Below are 18,382 nucleotides of genomic sequence, written 5' to 3'. Positions count from 1 at the left end.
CCGTGGCACGCTAACCTGCATGGTGCTTTACAGCCGAAGCCCAGTACGATGCCTAGCACGTGGTTGGTACACAGTCAGTGTTTGTTGAGTCAATGAATGAATAAATGAAGACAGACCTGGTTGAAATACTGAGTCTAAACTTACCAGCTATGTCATCTTAGACCAATCCTTCCACCTATCTAAGCCTTGGTTTCTTCAACCGTAAGATCAGAAAAATAATAATTTTCATAATAATACAAAATAGTGGCATAATAATTAAGAAAACTGGCTCTGGAGGCAGAATTGCCTGCTTGTAACTCCTGGCTTCATCCTATTCTACCGTGTGACCTCAGGCAAGCTACTGAAACTCTCTGTTCCTTGGCTTCCTCGTTGATAAAATGAGGATTGTGAGAGTACCTACACAGCGCTGTGAGAATTAAAATGAGCTAATATGTATAAAGTGCTCTATCTAATATTATACGTGCCTGTGTGCTCTGCCACTTCAGTCATGTCCAACTCTTTGCAACCCTGTGAATTGTAGCCCACTAGCTCCTCTGTCCATGGAATTCTGCATATTGAAATGGGTTGCTATTTCCTTCTTCAGAGGATCTTCCCAACCCAGGGACTGAACACTTCTCCTGCATTGCAGATGGATACTTTACCCACTGAGCCACCTGAGAAGCCCATCCGAATACTATAAATAACCCTTAACAATGATGATTCTATCTGTGTGCCGATAAATTAAAATATAACATTGAAGTAATGAGGATGAGATGGTTGGATGGCATCACTGACTCAATGGACGTGAGTTTGAGCAAACTCAGGGAGACAGTAAAGGACAGGGAAGCCTGGTATGCTGGGGGGTCACAGAGTCAGACATGACTTAGCAACTGAACAATAATGAGTACATGGCAGAGTGCCTGGTACAGAGGTGGAAGGGCTCAGTAAACATTATTCTTTATTTTAAAATTAATTAATTAATTAATTTGGTTGCATCAGGTCTTAGATGCAGCACTTGAGATATCTTGGTTGCATCATGTGGGATTTTTGTTGCAGCACAGGGACTCCCTGTTAGCGGCACATGGACTTAGTTGCTCTGGGGCATGTGGGATCTTAGTTCCTTGACCAGGGATCAATCATGCAGTCCCCTGCATTGCAAGGCAGACTCTTATCCACTGGACTAGCAGGGAAGTCCCAGTAAACATTATTCTTATTTTGGGCACTCGCTGGCCCATAGCCTCTGTGTCTCTTGACTCACACATAGGACATGGAGACATGGGGCCTGAAAATTGTGGTGGCGAACATAGTGGTCCTGTTCCCAGGAACCAGCAGCCCCAGTTGAGGACCCCAGTTGAGGAAGGGGAAGTACTGCCAGTGGCCACTGGGGGCAGCAGAGGCCCCATCCCCAGATGCCTCCTGAGGGTTCCGTGATGTTTTCCTGACTTCAGGAGTTAATCATGGAAGGCTTGACCATTCCACTATGCCCACAATTCTCTATAACCCTGTGGTGCAAGGTATTCTACCAGAGAACACCCCTCATTTCTGAGGGTTAGAATCCCAACCCCGTGTTTACCGGCCACATCACCTGGGATAAGTCCCTTTGTCTTCCCTAAACTTCAGTTTTCTCATCCGGGACATAGGGATAGGGTGCAGGGTTGAATGAGCTAGAAAGGACAGTCCCTGAGGTGAAGTAAGTGCTCAGTCAATGACACTGTTACCAAGGTAGCTTGATGGTTATTAGCCCAGACTCTGCAGCCAGACTACATTAAGCTTGAGTCCTGCCTACATCACTTCTTGGCTGTGTGCCTTTGGGTAAATGACTTAACTTCTGTGTCTGTTTGTAAAATTTGTAAAATGAGGATGATAATAATAGTATATATAATTCTCAGAATTGTTGGGAAGGTTATATAGTAAGCACTATGTAAATGTTTGCCAATATTATTATTAGAAGTCATAGTATTTTGATGTTATTGTTATTTATTCTGAATGCTGTGTGTGTTCAGTTGCTAAGTCATGTCCAACTCTTTGGGCCCCCATAGACTGTAGCACGCCAGGCTCCTCTCTCCGAGAGATTTTCCAGGCAAGAATACTGGAGTGGGTTGCCATTTCCTTCTCCAGGGAATCTTCCAGACTCAGGGATCAAACCCGTGCCTCTTGCATCTTCTGAATTGGCAGACAGATTCTTTACCACTTGAGCCACCCGGGAAGCCCAATGATCCTGAATAAGCTGCAACATTTCAACTGTCTGTAGAAACCTCTCTGTTTGATATGAACTTGCTCAGAAGAGCCTTAGAGAAAATGGGAGAGATATGGCTTCCGGATGAGGAAGGAATTTTTCCTTTTGGTGCAATTCAGAATCTAATTTGGGATACAAGATGGTCTGATAGGCAGGGCACGGTTGTACTTGGTGAAAACACTTCAATGTCTGGATCTGGGATAAGCATCTGCCTCCAGGGCAGGTCCTTTGGAAACCTCCAGAGAGGATCAGGATCCTCGACAGGTTGTTTGGAGCCCAGGAAAGATCAGCAAAGGTATCAGTGAGCCCATGACAGGCACACAAAAGTCTCCAGCCAAGAAGGCCTCCCCAGGACAGATGGCAAGATGGACAGGGGGTAAAATCCTCTAGCCTCCAAGGGCTGAGGTCTAAGAAGGTTTGAGGGGAAAATACCAGTCTAATCCTTCCCACTGCACCTGTGCCCCGGAGTCCTACGGGGATGGCCGAGTGAAGAGAGGAGATCAGTATCATCCCCACGGTGGCCTCAGCCACAGAGGCATCCTGGGGCCTGCTGGAAGGACTTTTGAAAAATAGATCACAAGCTGCAGATCTCCATGGAGATAGCAGAGTGCTTATCTGGCTCAAAAGCAAAACACACGTCGCCTGGCCTCCTCCAGCCATGTCTTCAAGCTCACTTTTTTGAGGGTTTACTTTGTTTGAAGCACCGTTCAGGGCTTCCCCGGTGGCTCAGTGGTAAAGAATCTGCCTGCCAATGCAGGAGATGTGGGTTCGATCCCTGGATCAGAAAGATCCCCTGGAAAAGGAAATGACACCCCGTTCCAGTATTCTTGCCTGGAGAATCCCATGGACAGAGGAGCCTGGCGGGCTACAGTTCATGGGGTCGCAAAAGAGTTGGATGCAACTTAGCGATGACAACAAGAAGCACCATTCAGAGCTCTGCATGTGCAAAAACCACCTACCACAACCCTACAACGTAATGACCACAATCACCTCCATCTGACAGATGAGGAGCCCGAGGCTTCTGGGCTGAAATCGTGTGTTCCAGATTATACACTAGTGTGTGTCAGAGCCAGGATTTGAGTCCTAGTCCCTGTGCCACCAGAGAGTGTGTCCCCAGCCTCCGGGGGTGTGCAGCATCCAGGATGGCCTTCCCTGATCCTTGCCCCCTGGTGGTCACACCGTCTTGTCACCCCTCCCATCCACTGTGGGCAGGACCTAGTGATTCCCTTCTAATGAACAGAACAGGGGAAAGGTGATGGATGCCATTTCCAAGATAAGGTCACAGTGTCAGAGAAAGAAGGAGAAATATCTTATGACATCCCTTATACGCAGTATCTAAAACAAGGAGACAAATAAACTTATCTACAAAACAGAAACCGACTCACAAGCTTAGAGAATGAACTTATGGTTGCCAGGGAGGAAGGATGGAGGAGGAAGAGACAATTAGGAAGTTTGTGATCAGCATGTACACACTGCTATATTTAAAATGGGTAACCAACAGGACCTGCTGTATTGCATAGGGGGAACTCTGCTCAGTGCTATGTGGCAGCTGGATGGGAGGGGAGTTTGGGTGAGGATGGACACGTAGATATATATGGCTGAGTCCCTTTGCTGTCCATCTCAAACTATCACAACATTGTTAATTGGCTAGACCCCAACACAAAATAAAAAATATTTTTAAAAAAATTAGGTTACAGAGACAGCAGTCTCCATCTTGTGCACGCCCTCTCTTGCTCTTTCCTGGAGCCCAAGGTGGAAGCAAGCTGCAATTTTTTGAGAAGATCTACAGCTCTATGGCCAAGAATGGAGGGTGGCTTCAGGGCCCACAGCCAAGGAGGTGTGGAGGGTCTCAGTCCAACACAAGAAACTGAATCTTGCTAGGGAGTAGTTGCTCCCCAAGGAGAGCCCTAAGTTGAATGGAGCCCTGGCTGACACCTTGTCGGCCGTCTACACAGAAGCCCTGAACCTGAGGCACCCAGCTAGGCCACCCTGGTCTCCTGACCCACAGAAACTGGGAGATAATAAATGCTTGTTGTCTCAAGCCTCTGCAATTTGGGGTGATTTGTCACGCAGCAATAGATAACCAATACACTTGCTTTCACTACTAGCAACACACACAAAACACACATACCCCCACAGCCACCATGAGAAGGATTAAAAAAGACTCACTCACCCGTATTGGGCAGAGCTGGGAACGCCCTCCTCTGCTAATCCAGCCCTTCGTTTTGCTTTTGCCCATGAAGGCGCTTAGATGCAGAGACAGAACAATCCTTTTCCACAGTTACACACAAGCTAAGGGATTGGTACCAAGGTCTCCAGACTCCGGGACTTCACGAGGGTGTTACAGACAAAACGGTACAGGCTTGAGAATCCACCGTTGCTACCTTCTCTTAGTGCCAGGTGTTTGAAGAGAGTAATTTTGGCTGGAAGATATCAGTTAAACCTCTTCTACAAATACTAAAAACATAGTCAAGAAAAAAAAAAAAAAAACCTGAAAAATCCCAGTGGATTCAAATATTCAGTTTCAACCAGATATTGAATATAGTGAAGTTTTTAATATAAGGTTTCTGGGTTTTGTTCCTTAAGTCAAACATATCTTGTCACATCACTTGCTCCTGTGATCTAAAGGAAGTTTCCTTGGGAATGAAGAGGCACTGTGAACGGGAACTGCACTGACCCCTGATGTCCCTGACCCCCAGCCTCCTTTTTGTTTTCTTTGGTGGTGCCCTGTTGGCCTGAGGTCAGGGTCATGGGGACACTGTCTGGCCTCAGAGCTTGTAACTAGAGCAGCCTCCCAACCCTTGGGCTGGGTTGCCAATCCCCACCCCACCCCCCAGCCCCCACTTTGAATTCTCACTATGCCTTTGCTCCTTATGAGTAGTCAGGAGGACTGGAGGGGACAATTCCTATAGCCTTTCTCCTCACCCAAAATCTTCCTTTCCCACTGCCTTACAGAGGCTGGACACGGTGTACCCAGAGGGACAGAGAGAGCCAAACCCCAGGCCCAGCTGTCTCCAACATCAATTCTCAGCATCCGCCAGGGAGGCCAGCAGGTCTTCTGGGAGAAGGCCCAGCTACATAATTTGCGGGTCCTGATGCAAAATGAACGTGTGAGGCCCCTAGTTCAAAACTAATTTAAGAATATCAAAGCGATGGCAAAACCCCAGTGCAGGGCCCTTCTGCAAGGCACCACATTCAGAAGCCAGCCCGGTCTTGGAGTCTTCAATACAAACCACCCTGGAGGTGCCATTCCTGGAAAACGGCTGTCATTCCCTGGCTCCCGCATTTCCTGTTGCAGTTAAGCAGAAATGTCTCCTGGGCCCAGGACATCCTCATAATCAGAAACATACCTCAAAGAGGAAAGACCTCCCACTCGAGGCAGATGGATGGTTTTCTGGAAGGCTGCAGGCTGCCGCTGCTGTCACTGATTTGCCTGCCAGTAGAGTTGTGAACGGGGAGACAGAGAGGCTGAGATTGACTAGGGGAGGCCTGGGTCATCAGAAAATCCCAGAAAGTGAGGGCAGGTGGGCCCAAATGCCATATGAAGTCCTAGTCCTGAGTGTGGGGGACACACACACACACCAGCTGCGAATGGAGAGCAGCAGAAACTCCCCAGGGTTGGGAGCTTGAGAAATAGCTTGGATCATTGAAACGTCAGTAGCAAACATGTGCAGACTCTAGAAAGGCTGCACAGGGCACCAATGAGCACCTGTGGCCGGTGAGCCAAACAAACTTCTAGACATATTGACCTCGTTGTTCTTTCTCCTCTTTCTTCTTAGGTTTTTAAAAGTTGCCAATATTTCAAACTTAGATTTCATATCAAAATTCACATTCCTCGTAGCTCCAGAAAAAACAAACAAAAAATGGAACCTCTGGAATTTGGCTGGAGCCAAATTCCTGTATGACAACCATCTACTGCCTCCTCTAACTCTAACCCTAACCCTCCTGTTTGCCACAGTCCCCAACACTCCCTAAGGTCTCCCTGACATTGAATCCAAGTGGCAAGTGCTCATATCCATGCTTGCACTGCTGTGTCCTCCTTACGAAGTGAAGAGGGAAGTGAATAGAGACTGACCAAGAGTTCCATGTACTTCAAGAAATATGGGAAAGAGCGTGTTTCTTTGTAGAAGTGAAGAACCTCCTTATGAGTTTAATATGCAAAGACTTTCTAAGTAAAAAGAACAACCGAAATGCCCTATAAAGCAGACCACAGCAGTCCCTGCTGTCCCTTTCCCTCAGTCATGTCCCTGAAATCATCCGAAACAGTCTCCAGGACCAGATGTCTCCAGAATAAAAGACCCTCCCAGCTTCTCCTCCCATGAGGGTTCAGAGTGATCTTTCTTTTGTTCTGCTCTGCCATTTTTCCCAGCAAAGGCAGAGGACATGGGGGATTCCCTTGTCACTTGGTGTGGGGTCAGTTTCCTTCTCCCAGAGCGGTATGGGCATTTAATTAACCCCATGGATGGTTTTCTTCCCCAGCTGGGAGCATCACTAAGATTTTATGTACCTGTCTACTCTCCACTGGGCAGCCGGGCATCCTATTAGACAGGGGCAGAGGATCTGAGGCAGCCAGACTTGCACCGTCGGTGGGGGGGGGGTGGGGGGGGGAGGGGAGGGAGAATTTGGTTCCCATCGCTGGTCAGAGAGCCATATGCCAGGACCTAGAAGTTCCCAGAGCTCAGGAGTGGGCCAGTGGAATCCATAGGTGACTGAGCCAGGCCTGGAGAAGCTGGGGTGCATGCTGTCTGGAGGGGGAGGCTGAGGACACCAGAGAAAGTGTGACTCCTCACCCAGCCATGTAGCCTCACCTTCCCATGTCTACGGGACCTGCCTCCTGGGGCTGCAAGGAGGTAATTAGTCCTTCTAAAGTGTATCATAATCCCCAGATCAAAGGGGGTTCAGAGCTGCTGGGTTCACTTTACAGTGAACTCTGCTAGCCACGGGAGCACCCACTGGAGTGGGTGGGCTCGGATTTGCAGCCCCTTCAGTGTGTCACCTCCTACAGAGCTTGGCTGGCCTAATAACCCACAGAGCAGGGACCCAGACCCTGGTCTTCCCTGGAACCACTTCCCTTGCCACATGCGCCAACCACGCCCCCCCCCCGCCCCCACCAACCAGAGGGGAGTTCATACCTAGCACTGATGATGGGTGGGAAGTCGTGATGTCCCATTTTATAGATGGGGAAGCTGAGACGGAGGATTGAGGTGCAGACATAGGGTCCCCCACCAGTGCTTCCTCACGGGTATGGACCGTATCAGTTTTCCTCCCCACTGGCACAGCCGTTGCGCTCAGTACTGTGTGCACTTAAGGCAGGACGGGCCGAACAGTCCAGGTGAGTGAAGGAAGTGTCCCAGAGGGCCCACCCCTTTTCCTGCCTGCTTTTTCCGCCCTCTCCAGGCCACTTTCTGGGACTTCAGCTCTCCAGCAAGGCTGTCTCAAGGGTGTCAGAAAAGTAGAGAGACACATGCAGGCTGGGTTACCTGGATTCAGGCCTGTCACTCCCAAGCGCTGGGACACTGCCCTTCTTTCTAACCCTGAGTTTCTCTAGGAATGACCGTGCTGGGAGCGTATCAAGTGGCCAGGACCTGGAGCACAAAGGGGCGTCGCGGCGCTCTGCCCGGCCTTGGGGCGAGTCTGGGCGCCGCGGAGGGGCCGGGGGCGGGGCCGGGGCGGGGCGAGCGGCGGTGCTCGCCAGCCCGGAAGGAGCGGGAGGAGGAGCCGCGGGAGTGAGAGTCGTTCCCACGTGAGAGACTCGGCGGCCGAATTCCTCGCGTGCGGCGGCAGCGGACAGCCGGGCGTCGGGCTGGACTGAGAGCCCTCGTCCGGCGCGCGCGGGCGGCCGGGCGGGCGGCCGGGGCGGCGCTCGGCTGCGCCCCGATGCGGCGACGACCCCGCGGGCTGTGAGCCCGGCGCCCGCCGTCGGAGCCCCCCGCGCCGCCGCGGGCAGCGCCCCCCGGGCACGCGGCATGCGGGCCGCCGACTCTGGCACCTGGGAGCGCGTCCGCCAGCTCGCGGCGCAGGGCGAGCCGGCGCCTTCCTGCGGGGCAGGGGCCGGGCCGGCTCGCCCTCCGGGGCCCGCAGTCTGCGAGCCGAGTGCGGACGCGGCGGGATCGAGCGATCGGCCCCGCGCCGGGGCACCCTCAGCTCGAGCGGATGGCGACTGCAGCCAGCCGGGTAGGTGCGCGCCGAGAGGAGAGGGCGGCGCGGCCGCAGGCCCGGGAGCGCCGGGCCGGGCGCGCGGGGGCGCTCCCGACCGGGATCCGGCAGCCGCTGGTGGCAAAGTTCTCGCCGGACCCGGAGCCCCGAGCGCCGGCCGGGGTGCGGGAAGAGACGCGCGGGACGCGGAGTTAGTCCTCAGCCTGGGGGTTTCGGCGCTCGGCGGCTTTCCGGCAGAGCCCCGTAGGGAGCTGCCGAGGGAGGTCAAGGCCACGGGAGCCGTGCGATCCCGCGGCGCCGGGAGACCCGGGTCTGGGTCGGATCCCGTGCCTGTTCTGGGAAGCGTGGGAATGGGGCCAGCCTCGCGCTGTGTTGGGGAGGCCCCCTGTGACCGCACCTGTAATCCACCTGGCAACCCCATCAAGTGCCGAGGGGAGCGCTGCCTTCCCCGTCGCCCCTCTCAGACGAAAGTGATGACTCGCTTTTGCTAGGAGCGAAGAGATTTCTCGTACGCTTGAACGGCTAAGACAGAAAGAGAAATTGCCGCGGAGGAGACACAAATGCAATGGTCTAATTGTGTATCGTTGGCTAATCCGCCCCAAGCGGAGAACAGCGTTTGAGCGTTGAATGTTCCGAGTGGATGCTCCGGTTCCATTCTGTTCCGGCCTCAGCTGGTCCCTCCCCAGCTCAAGTTAGGTCATGGAAGGTGGGGCACAGGAACCCCTGGATCCTCCAGACTCTAGGGTTGGAAGCTGGAAGAGGAAGGGCTTCCGAGAAGACTGTCATCAACAGTTTGAAGTTCGAATACTTTTTCTAGGAAAAATGGGGTGGGGGGTGGGGAATAGGTGGATCACATGATTATTCATTATTTCTTGAACACCCATGTGTTCCAGTAATTTACTTGCTGTGTCTTAACATCTTATTACGACCCTGGCAGTGAGGCTATGTTATCTCCAGGAAGATGAGGTCAGAAAAGGCTGGAGTTTAAGGGACTTGCCCAAGTCCCGAATCCCTGAAGCCCTGGTACTGGAATTTCAAATTCCGTCTGGTTTGGCACCAGAATGCCTCTCCCAGGCAACAAGCTTACCAGCTGGGAACACCAGGCTTATTCACCTAATAATTCTTTCCTAAAAACAGCCAACTGCAAGACCTCCTAATTCCAGGCTGCCCATATTGGTTTCCCCAGGAGATGGGATTCCAGAGGTCAGAGTTCTAGCCACAGGAGCTGGGACCACCAATCAACTGACTCTGATTAGCTGAGCTGCACTGGTGTCTTGGATCACCAAGGGTCTGGAAGTGGGACACTGAGGACTGGAAGGAGCTTGAGTCCCTGGGCCTTTGGTTTAGGAGCTGGGCTTGCTGGACCCAATCCCACCTCCTCCCCTGTTGCAAAGAGCAGTTAGAACCCAAGACAGCTTGCTGTGAAACAACATAGATGCAGAGAATAAGCAATGGGAGGGCTTGGGCAAGGCGTTTGATCTTTCTGAGACTGTTTACCCATCTGTAAAGTGGAGATATTAATAATGTCAGATACATTTTGATCATTCAGAAGCTCATGTCTGCAAAGCACCTTGCCTAGTTCATATTTGATGCTGATGAATGTAAGTCATCAGCTTTACTTGTGGGGTACCTTTTGATGCCCCTGCTGACTCAGTTTTTCTTTAGGATGAACTGTTAATCTGTTCCATCTCCCCGCTCCTGAACTATGTTGAAATGACATCTGTTTTGTCTGTAAAATACTTCCGTGATCCCAAGGTGACTGTTGAGCCAATGGAGGCTGTTATTATGTACACATGTAGAAGAGGGCTGGTTGGAGATAAATCTGTTTACTTTTTGTCTGTATAGACTCCACTTGTGTATCATGATAACAGCATCCTAATGACTATGATGTAGCTGAGAAAAGCCTGTCCCTGAGATCTGGGGGTGGCTGTTACTCCAGTGGCCCTCTTGGTGTCCCTTTAGGGCAGAGAGCAGTTGGCATCTCCTTTCCTGATCTACACTTGGCATCACTGGTATGAAACAGGATCAAGCCAGCAGCTAAACCAGAAAGTTCTGAGTTCTCTCTACCCCACCACCCTTCACCCTCATCTGGTCTCTGGATCTTAAAGACCAAATGCAGTTTCTGAGAAGGTCCATGGTAGTTGCATGGACACGGGTTCTCAAACAGCCTATCACGGACACGGGTGCTCACACCATTTGCTCTCATGAGGGATTTTCCTCTGGGAGGTCAATGGAAAGTCTTCAGGCTTAGAACTGCAAGTCAAAATTACTACTGAAATAGACACGTTAGCCAGGCTGTGAGGTGACTCACTTCAGGCTCTTAGAACGTTACTCCCCAGCCCAATGCAAAGCTCAGTTTAAGAAACTGCAAGAGTGCCCTTCTGGGTGACAGTGTCTGAAAATTGGCACTTTTAAGGGTTTGGGGAAGGAGAAAGGGAGAAGGGATGCTCGCTTGGTGGGATGGAGGCCTGGCACCTTGATATTGTTCATAGGTGATATCCTGGGATTGTCAGGGTGACAGACTCTGTGCTGGTGACTTCTGCTGACCCTTGGCCTCCAGGGCGGGGCCACTTCCAGGAGAGGTTACCATTTGCATGTATACAGCGGACAAGAGCAGGTGATGCAGATATGAGACACGGTGCTTGGTCTGCACCTGATGTGGCCCCAAATCTGTCTGACCTTGAGGTACTCTGTAACTCGGTTTCCCTGTTGGTGTGGGGTGTAGTGACTCCACCAGAGGGAGGCTTCTTTCAGGGTCCCCACAGAGTGTTCAGGTGGTCCCAGAGCCTTCTGAGATGAGAACTTGAATGATTCCCTTGTGATGGTCCCTCCATTCGGTCACATCTCTTGAGCATCTCCTCCCTCCAGGCTCTGTTGTAGCTGCCAGGGCTGTAGCAGCAGCGAGAAGACTGCGGCCCTTGTTTCCATGGAGCTTGTATTCTGTGGGAGGAGATTTCCAGTAGGCAAAGACCCACAGGATGTGTCAAGGGATGGGAAAGGCTAGGCAGGAGAGAAAAACAGGTGAGGGGTTAGCACAGTGGGAGCGGGTGGTTTTTAGTATAAGTGGTTAGAAAAGAATGAGGGGAGCTGCGTGGGTGCTGAGTTCCTAAGACGAGAGGATATTGCTGGTCGACAAAGGAAATCAAGTCTTTTTATTTCTTTTTTAATTTTTGGCCACGCAGCTTATGGGATCTTAGTTCCCCAACAAGAGATCAAACCCAGGCTTTGGCAGTGAGAGCACCAAGTCGTGATCACTGGACTGCCAGGGAATTCCCAATCAAGTCATTTTTTTTCAAGTTGTTGGTAAATTAGTACTTTTGTAGACTGGGCACTTTATCTGTCCAAATCTGAAGCCTCCCAGGCTTCCTCCTTTATTAGTCATTCAAGTTCTGATCTTCTCTTGCCCCTCCCCCTCACCTAAAGCCCCCCGGAGGAGGGGGCCAGGCCCTGTGTACCTGTATACTGGCTCCCATCCCTTGCCTTCCCAGGAGCCAGTCTTGCATGGTAAGTCACTTCAGTCATGTCTGACTGTTTGCGACCCTATGGACTGTAGCCCACCAGGCTCCTCTGTCCATGGGATTCTCCAGGCAAGAATATTGGAGTGAGTTGCCATTTTCTACTCCAGGTGATCTTCCCAACTCAGGGATCAAACCCACATTTCTTATGTCTCCTGCATTGGCAGGCAGGTCCTTTACCACTAGCACCACCTCGGATGTCCAGGGGCCAGGCTTGGTGCTCACCAAATGCCAGATTTTGTCTTCGTTAGTCCTCCAGCAACCCAGGGGGTAGATGCAGTTGCTAATTCTGTCCACAGATGGGGAAACTGGTGCTCAGAAAATTCGGCTGAGATCTCACAGCTAGTAGGCGTCACAGCCAGGACTTGGCCCCACGTTGTAAACCTCAGAGCACCTCACTGTGATCTCAAGAAAGTAGACCCATGGTAAGTGTCAGGTCCATTTTTCCTTTAAATTTTTATCTCTAAAAAAAAGTTTGTCCTCTCCTTGACATTCCTCAGTTTAAGCAACTCAAACATTTGCTTATCTTTGTTCCTTTAGCAATTTCCTCACTAGGTCAGCTTTGTGTGATCCCTTCTGTAAAGAATTTCTGCTGGGTGAGGGGGAGATTCAGTCTCCACACTGGAATTGGGGATGGTCTTTGAAAGTCAGCCACTAGGACCGAGAAGGTTTAGAGTGAGCTTCCTCTGTAATGGGGTGGGAGAGAGACGACTGGGGGCTTATGGCTCTTCTGGACACTCAGGAATGAAAGTCACTGCTGTTTGAATGTATTTTTCCATTGGTTTCCCTCAGGCAGTTTGCTGTGGCCCAGCCCCCTCCACCCTATGTGACTGTTCAGGGAGAGGAACTGAAAGATCCTTCTGCCAGGGCCGTGGGTACAGGGCACCAGGTTTGGAATCAAATGCAACCTGCTAGTTGAATTCACCAGCTCTACTGCTTCCTGGCTGTTTGTCTCCAAGCAAGTTAGTTAATGTCCTGAACTCAATTTGTGTGTGTGTGTTACTCGGTCGTGTCTGACTCTCTGTGACCCAATGGACTGCAGCCCGCCAGGCTCCTCTGAGCCTCAGTTTACCCATCTCTAAAATGGGATCCTGTTAGCCACCTCAGAGTTGTTGGACAGGAATCTGAATGGTTAGCATCCTTCATACCCATGGGGCCTGCTGCTACCTATGCCATAAGGGATGGGGGGATTCCCATTTATCCAGAGTACAAAGGAATTAAATGTGTGTGTGTGAAATTAAAAAAAAAACTTTTTGACCACATCATGCAACATACAGGATCTTAAGCTCCCCGTTGTTGTTGCTGTCGTTCAGTCACTAAGTTGTGTCTCTTTGAGGCCCCATGGGCTGCAGCACACCCAACTTCCTTGACCGTCACTATCTCCTGGAGTCTGCTCAAATTCATGTCTGTTGAGTGGAGGATGCTACGTAACCTTCTCATCCTCCGATCAGGGATCAGACTGATGCCCTTTGCAGGGGAAGTGCAGAGTCTTAACCACTGGACCGCCAGAGAAGTCTCAAAAATGCATTAAACTTTTGCAGTCTGAAATATTGGGATTTGATGGGACAGGTGTTTTTGACAGAGTACGAGCTGCTTATTTGGCCTTCTGAGTCATCGGGAAATTTCCAGAATGGCCTCTGTGTTTTGTGTTAATATTCCAGCTGAGTCAACTGGGTGATTTGCTAGGACCCTCCAGCCATTGTGGGCAAAGAGGATTTTCTTTCCCTTCCCATCATCTCAAGAGCCACAGAGCACGCGTGGCTCATGGATGGTAGCAGACACCCCCTCAGTGTTAGCGCCTCTCCCCCAGAACACAGCCCGTAGGCCAGAGTGGAAAATTAGGCACATTGGCGTGCGCACAGATTTTAGCCTCAGCAGATAAGCATACCAAGCGTGTCATTAAAGCTGTCCAAAGCAATTGCCGTGGGGATCCTGTGTTTGCTGTGAGTCACTAAGGGCTATAAACACTCCAGAGAGGATGGCAAGCTGTGGTTACAAGGTGTGCGCGTGCATGTGTGTGTGCCTGTGTATATAGTTCTTTTTTAAGAATTGACTCTCCGTAAATGTGTTTCATGTGGAGCGCATCAGATGAGTGCCTGTCCAGGAGGGGAAAAGTCAGGATTGCTTCCTATTCTCAAGGACCAGGCCCTCTGTCCCTCTTGGGACAGCTACCATGAAGGTGGGGACTTCAGACTTTCTCTTGTCTGCTGTCTGGATGCCTTCAAGAGAAGCCGGTTAGAAGATGCTGGTTGTGGCAGTTCCTTGGAGCCCTCACCACATGGCATTAGCCTAGCCGGTGCTGCCAGAGCCCCAAATTTAGAAGAAATTAACAGCCACAAAGGTGCGACAGGTATGTGCGTCCCACCTACCTAGTGTCCTGGCCCTAAACTGGATGAGGTTATGCCTGGGAGAAGGGGAGCTGGTGGGTTCGGTGTGGCGACCCTCCGAGTGCATCAAGCTGGGCTTCGCGGACTGCTTCGGTGAACACTCTCCGCCCAGTGGCCAGTCTGCAGGTGCTGACTGCCCTGTCTTTTGTTACCGCCTAGATTTGGAGACTGGCTCAGGCTCCCAGCTAGTTTGGGCTGTAACTTTATCACAGGCATTGTGTTCAGTACCTTTTAATTGTACAGAAGCTTCAGAAAGCTCTCCCCGGGGGCCTGGAGAGAAGTAAAAACAACAGCTGCTGGTTCCTGTATGGTTTATTCCCTCAGCCTTGCCAGGGTACTTCTAACTTTGAAGTCCTGTGTGCCCAGGCAGGGAAGAATCCTTACTTGTGTTGAGGGCCGCCCAGGAGCCAGGCACTGTGTTACCTGTGTTCCTGTTCTTCTTCCCTGCAGTTTCGCTCATCAGCTGACGACGCCTTGAGAGCTACTGGGGCACCAGGAGGAGGCTGTGATGCTCTTTTTTTTCTCATCTTGGGCATAACAGCATCCAGTAAGCTGGGTACCTTTGGAAGGAGGGTCCCTGGGGTCCCAGAAGACAGCCCACGCCTCTAGCCCGGCAAGAATCCAAAGAGGCCAGCTGGCCTGTGACAGGAGGTTTGACCCTGGCCATTTGGAAAGCTGGGATGCAGAGCCCTGAGAGGGAAACCTGGGCCAGGATGGGGTCAATTTACTCCCTCTCCGAAGCTCCGGAACTGAGGCCCGGAGCGAGGAAGGGACGGTGCTCCAAGGTGTCATGTGGGGTAGTTTCCAGGGTGAGACGTGAAAACTTACAAAGGTACTTGGATGTCTTGGCAAAGCTGGGTGTTCTCCCCCTTCACCCTCTTTCCTAGCTCCCTCTGATCTTTTGAAGGGAGCCTCAGATTTTGGGGATCACAGCAGTCTAGGGTGATTGCTAGTATGCACCTTCTCAGGCTTCACCTCAAGATTCTGACTCTGTAGGTCTGTGGAAGGGCCTGGGAATCTTGTATTTTGTATCAAGTGCCCTGGGTGAATTTGATGTGGGGTTTCCGTGGATCAGACTTGGAGAACCTCTGCCATTCACTTCTCTGTGAAGTGAAAGTCGCTCAGTCATGTCCAATTCTTTGCAACCCCGTGGGCTATACAGTCCATGGAATTCTCCAGGCCAGAATACTGGAGTGAGTAGCCGTTCCCTTCTCCAGCTGATCTTCCCAAACCAGGGATAGAACCCAGGTCTCCTGCATTGCAGGTGGATCCTTTACCAGCTGAGCCACCAGGGAAGCCCACTTCTCTGGGATTTGGTTAACTTTTGAGCAAGGAATGAGGGAGCCACACACTCTGGCTTACCCCCTGCTCCCTGCCGTCACCCTTGGCATCATCCTTTTCCCCTCCCACAGGTGAACCAGAGTGGACATCAGGTATCCTATCCTATTCCAATCCCACTTCTTTCTTTTCTAATCTGTTTCCCCGCCTCCACCTCTTCCTGCTCCTCCCTCTCCCTCTCGCCGCCCCCCCCCACCCCCACCTTTGCCCAGAATCTCTTAAAAAGAGGCACATGGATTTCTGTCTTGCGCTCTCGCAAGACTGCTATGCTGAGAAAGCCGCCAGTTAGGCCTTTTTGCTCGGATGTCCTGCTCCGTGTCCTAGGCTGCCGCTAGCACTGATTCAGCCTTTCACTCCACCAATATTCCTCTTTCCTTGAGCTCCTCCGAGAGGCCAGGTCCTGGGCTGGGTGCTGAGAGTCAGAGGAGACCACATTCTTGACGGTTCATCCAGACTCTTCAGACTTGGTACCAAACCCACCATCCCGGGCCGCCCCCTCCCCTGCCGTGGGTCCCATTTGTTGTTAGTCTGAACGCTGCGCCGATGACAGACGTGTTCAGCTGAGCGACCTGTTCTGTGCTTCCTCTTGGCATCTCTTGCCGTGTCCACAGTACAGATGGGAGCCATGGGGACTGTTTCTATCACCTTATACCCTGTGGACTTTGTCGGCTTCTTCAGGGTGGGGGGCCAAGAGGCCTGGGTGGCAGAGTGGGAGGTCCCCACTCTGTCTGTGGTCTCCCTCTAGCTGGGAGACCCACCCCCACCAAGCTGGACTGCCTCCTCCCAGCAGCAGGTACAGGGGTCTTTAGATGTGGGCTAGCAATGGCTGCCCTGGGTAGACTGTTTCCCCTCTTTTGTACCCCAGAAGAGAACAGCAAACAACCCCCTTTTACAGAAAGGGAAATAGAGGCAGACACTGTGATCTCTTTGGGCCAGAACCATCTTATGGAATTCTCTGCCAAGCTGAAAATGGTCCACTGTCCTGTGTGGTAGCCGCTAGATTTAAAATGTAGCTAGTACGACCACACAGCTGAATTTCAATCTGTTTTAAAGGCCGCATGTGGCCAGTGGCTACGGTATTGACTGGTGCAGCTGGTCCTGAGTCAGGGCTTGATACCGCAGACGGGGCTATGGCCCATCACAGCTCTTGAAGCCCAAGGTGTGTTTTCCCACTGTGCCCCTCTAAGGCTGTCCCGCTTCTCCATGTGGTCTCCGGATCACCTGCCTCAAAACTACTCAGAGCTGTTTAGGTTTTTAAGTTCCTGGATCCTCTGCCAAACCTGGACAGTCAGATAGCTATCTAGGGTGGCCCCAGAAATCTGCTCTTTAAACTCATCACCTCCACCCCTGAGGTGATTTTGATCTTTTCTGAAATTTGTAAACCAAAGGCTCCAGCATGTTACATCTTTACTGTCAGGGGGTTTCTCAGCCTCCAGCAGTCCATCAGTGCCTTTCTGCCTTTGTCCCCCCACCCCAACCCCACTACCTGCACCAGGCCAGTGGCTTTCAAGATAGGGTGCCAAGACCAGTAAATCAGCCTCATCTAACAACTTGGGAACTGCAAACCCTCAGCCTGCCCTAGACCTGCGGAATCAGAAACCTAGAGTGAGCCCCGCAGTCTGGGTTTTAACAGACCCCTCAAGGCAGTGCTAATGCAGCTATAGCTTGAAACCAATCACTCAGCAAGACTGCTCTAGGAAGCTCCTTCAACTTAAAAATTTCCCCCAAATGTCTTCTGTCTTCTCCTTCCTCTCCCCATCCTGTTTCCTGTTCCCCCTTCCCTCTGTACCCTGGCCTGTCCTCTTTCCAGCTTCCAAGAGCTGCCAAGACCTTTCTACACCCAGGGACTGCTGGGTGTGTGGCGAGATGATCCATCTGCCTTTTACAAGGGTCTTCGGGGATCCTGGCCTTATACGAGGGGTGGCCCTCATGGGGAAGTGACAGGGGAGGCAAGCAGAGTGGTGGCCAGCAGACCGCCACCCCCATCGTCTCTCCCAGAATCCCAGGTGGTGGCCAGCTGTCCACCCGATGCCAGAATCTCAGAAGAGCAGAGGGCCAGATGGGCCAATTTCCCTGGGGCCCCTAAGCCTGCTTCGTGGGGCAGGCCCCTGCTGCTTCCCTTGGCATCCATCAGCCTGAAGGAAGTTGGCACAGCTCACAGCTGTGCTCAACAGACAGCACTTGTCTGTTTCATGTCTTCCCAGTGTTTACAGAAAGCAGGGAAGCTGGAGGCCAGCTCAGACATGGCCATGCTCCTGATCCACTGTGGAACCTTCCTTATGCAGATCATTCACCTCCGAATCCCAGTTTCCTGGTTCCATGAAATGAGATCCGTAGTGCCAGCTTGGCTTAGCTCACAGATTTGTGATTGCATTTACCCGAGCCTGTGAATCTGGGAGAGTTTTGCACGCTCAGAGGCACCTTGCAAACATGGTTCGTACCACATCAATGCTGGTGAGGGCAGCCCTGTGCCTCGGGGAACCAACTCCTCCTGGTTAACTTGGAACATTGCTGGTTTCAGCACTGAAAGTTCTGTTATTGTTGTTTAGTTGCTAAGTTGTGTCTGATTCTTCTGAAACCCCATGGACTGCAGCCTGCCAGGTTCCTTTGTCCGTGGGATTTCCCAAGCAAGAGCACTGCAGTGGATTGCCTTTTCTTTCATTACCACGGAGCCACCTGGGAAGCCCACTGGAAGTCCTACATTCTGGGAAACCCCTCAGCCCTAGGCAAACCAGAACAGTTGGTCTGCCTGTCTGTACCCCAGTGGCTTC

The 18,382-nt window shown here is 51.6% G+C and overlaps 1 protein-coding gene across 3 annotated transcripts in view; it reads left to right on the top strand.

The window, feature by feature from the left end:
• KAZN (kazrin, periplakin interacting protein) overlaps window positions 1-18,382 on the top strand; it is a 527,299-nt gene that overhangs the window by 339,492 nt on the left and 169,425 nt on the right. Inside the window, exon 1 of one of the 3 annotated variants that reach the window (XM_018060599.1) lies at window positions 7,946-8,389. The exons of 1 other annotated variant lie outside the window; for it this stretch is intronic. In XM_018060599.1, coding sequence (XP_017916088.1) covers window positions 8,182-8,389 — 208 coding nt within the window. In that variant the 5' untranslated portion in view covers window positions 7,946-8,181. Of the gene's footprint in view, window positions 1-7,945; window positions 8,390-18,382 lie in introns of those variants that run through there. One more of the 3 variants, XM_018060598.1, reaches the window with a different exon arrangement.

The sequence above is a fragment of the Capra hircus genome, chromosome 16 (genome assembly GCF_001704415.2).
Source record: "Capra hircus breed San Clemente chromosome 16, ASM170441v1, whole genome shotgun sequence".
NCBI classification, from domain to species: Eukaryota; Metazoa; Chordata; class Mammalia; order Artiodactyla; family Bovidae; genus Capra; species Capra hircus.
The sequence above is the reverse complement of the archived record's forward strand: the minus strand, read 5'-3'. Positions and strand labels throughout refer to the sequence as shown.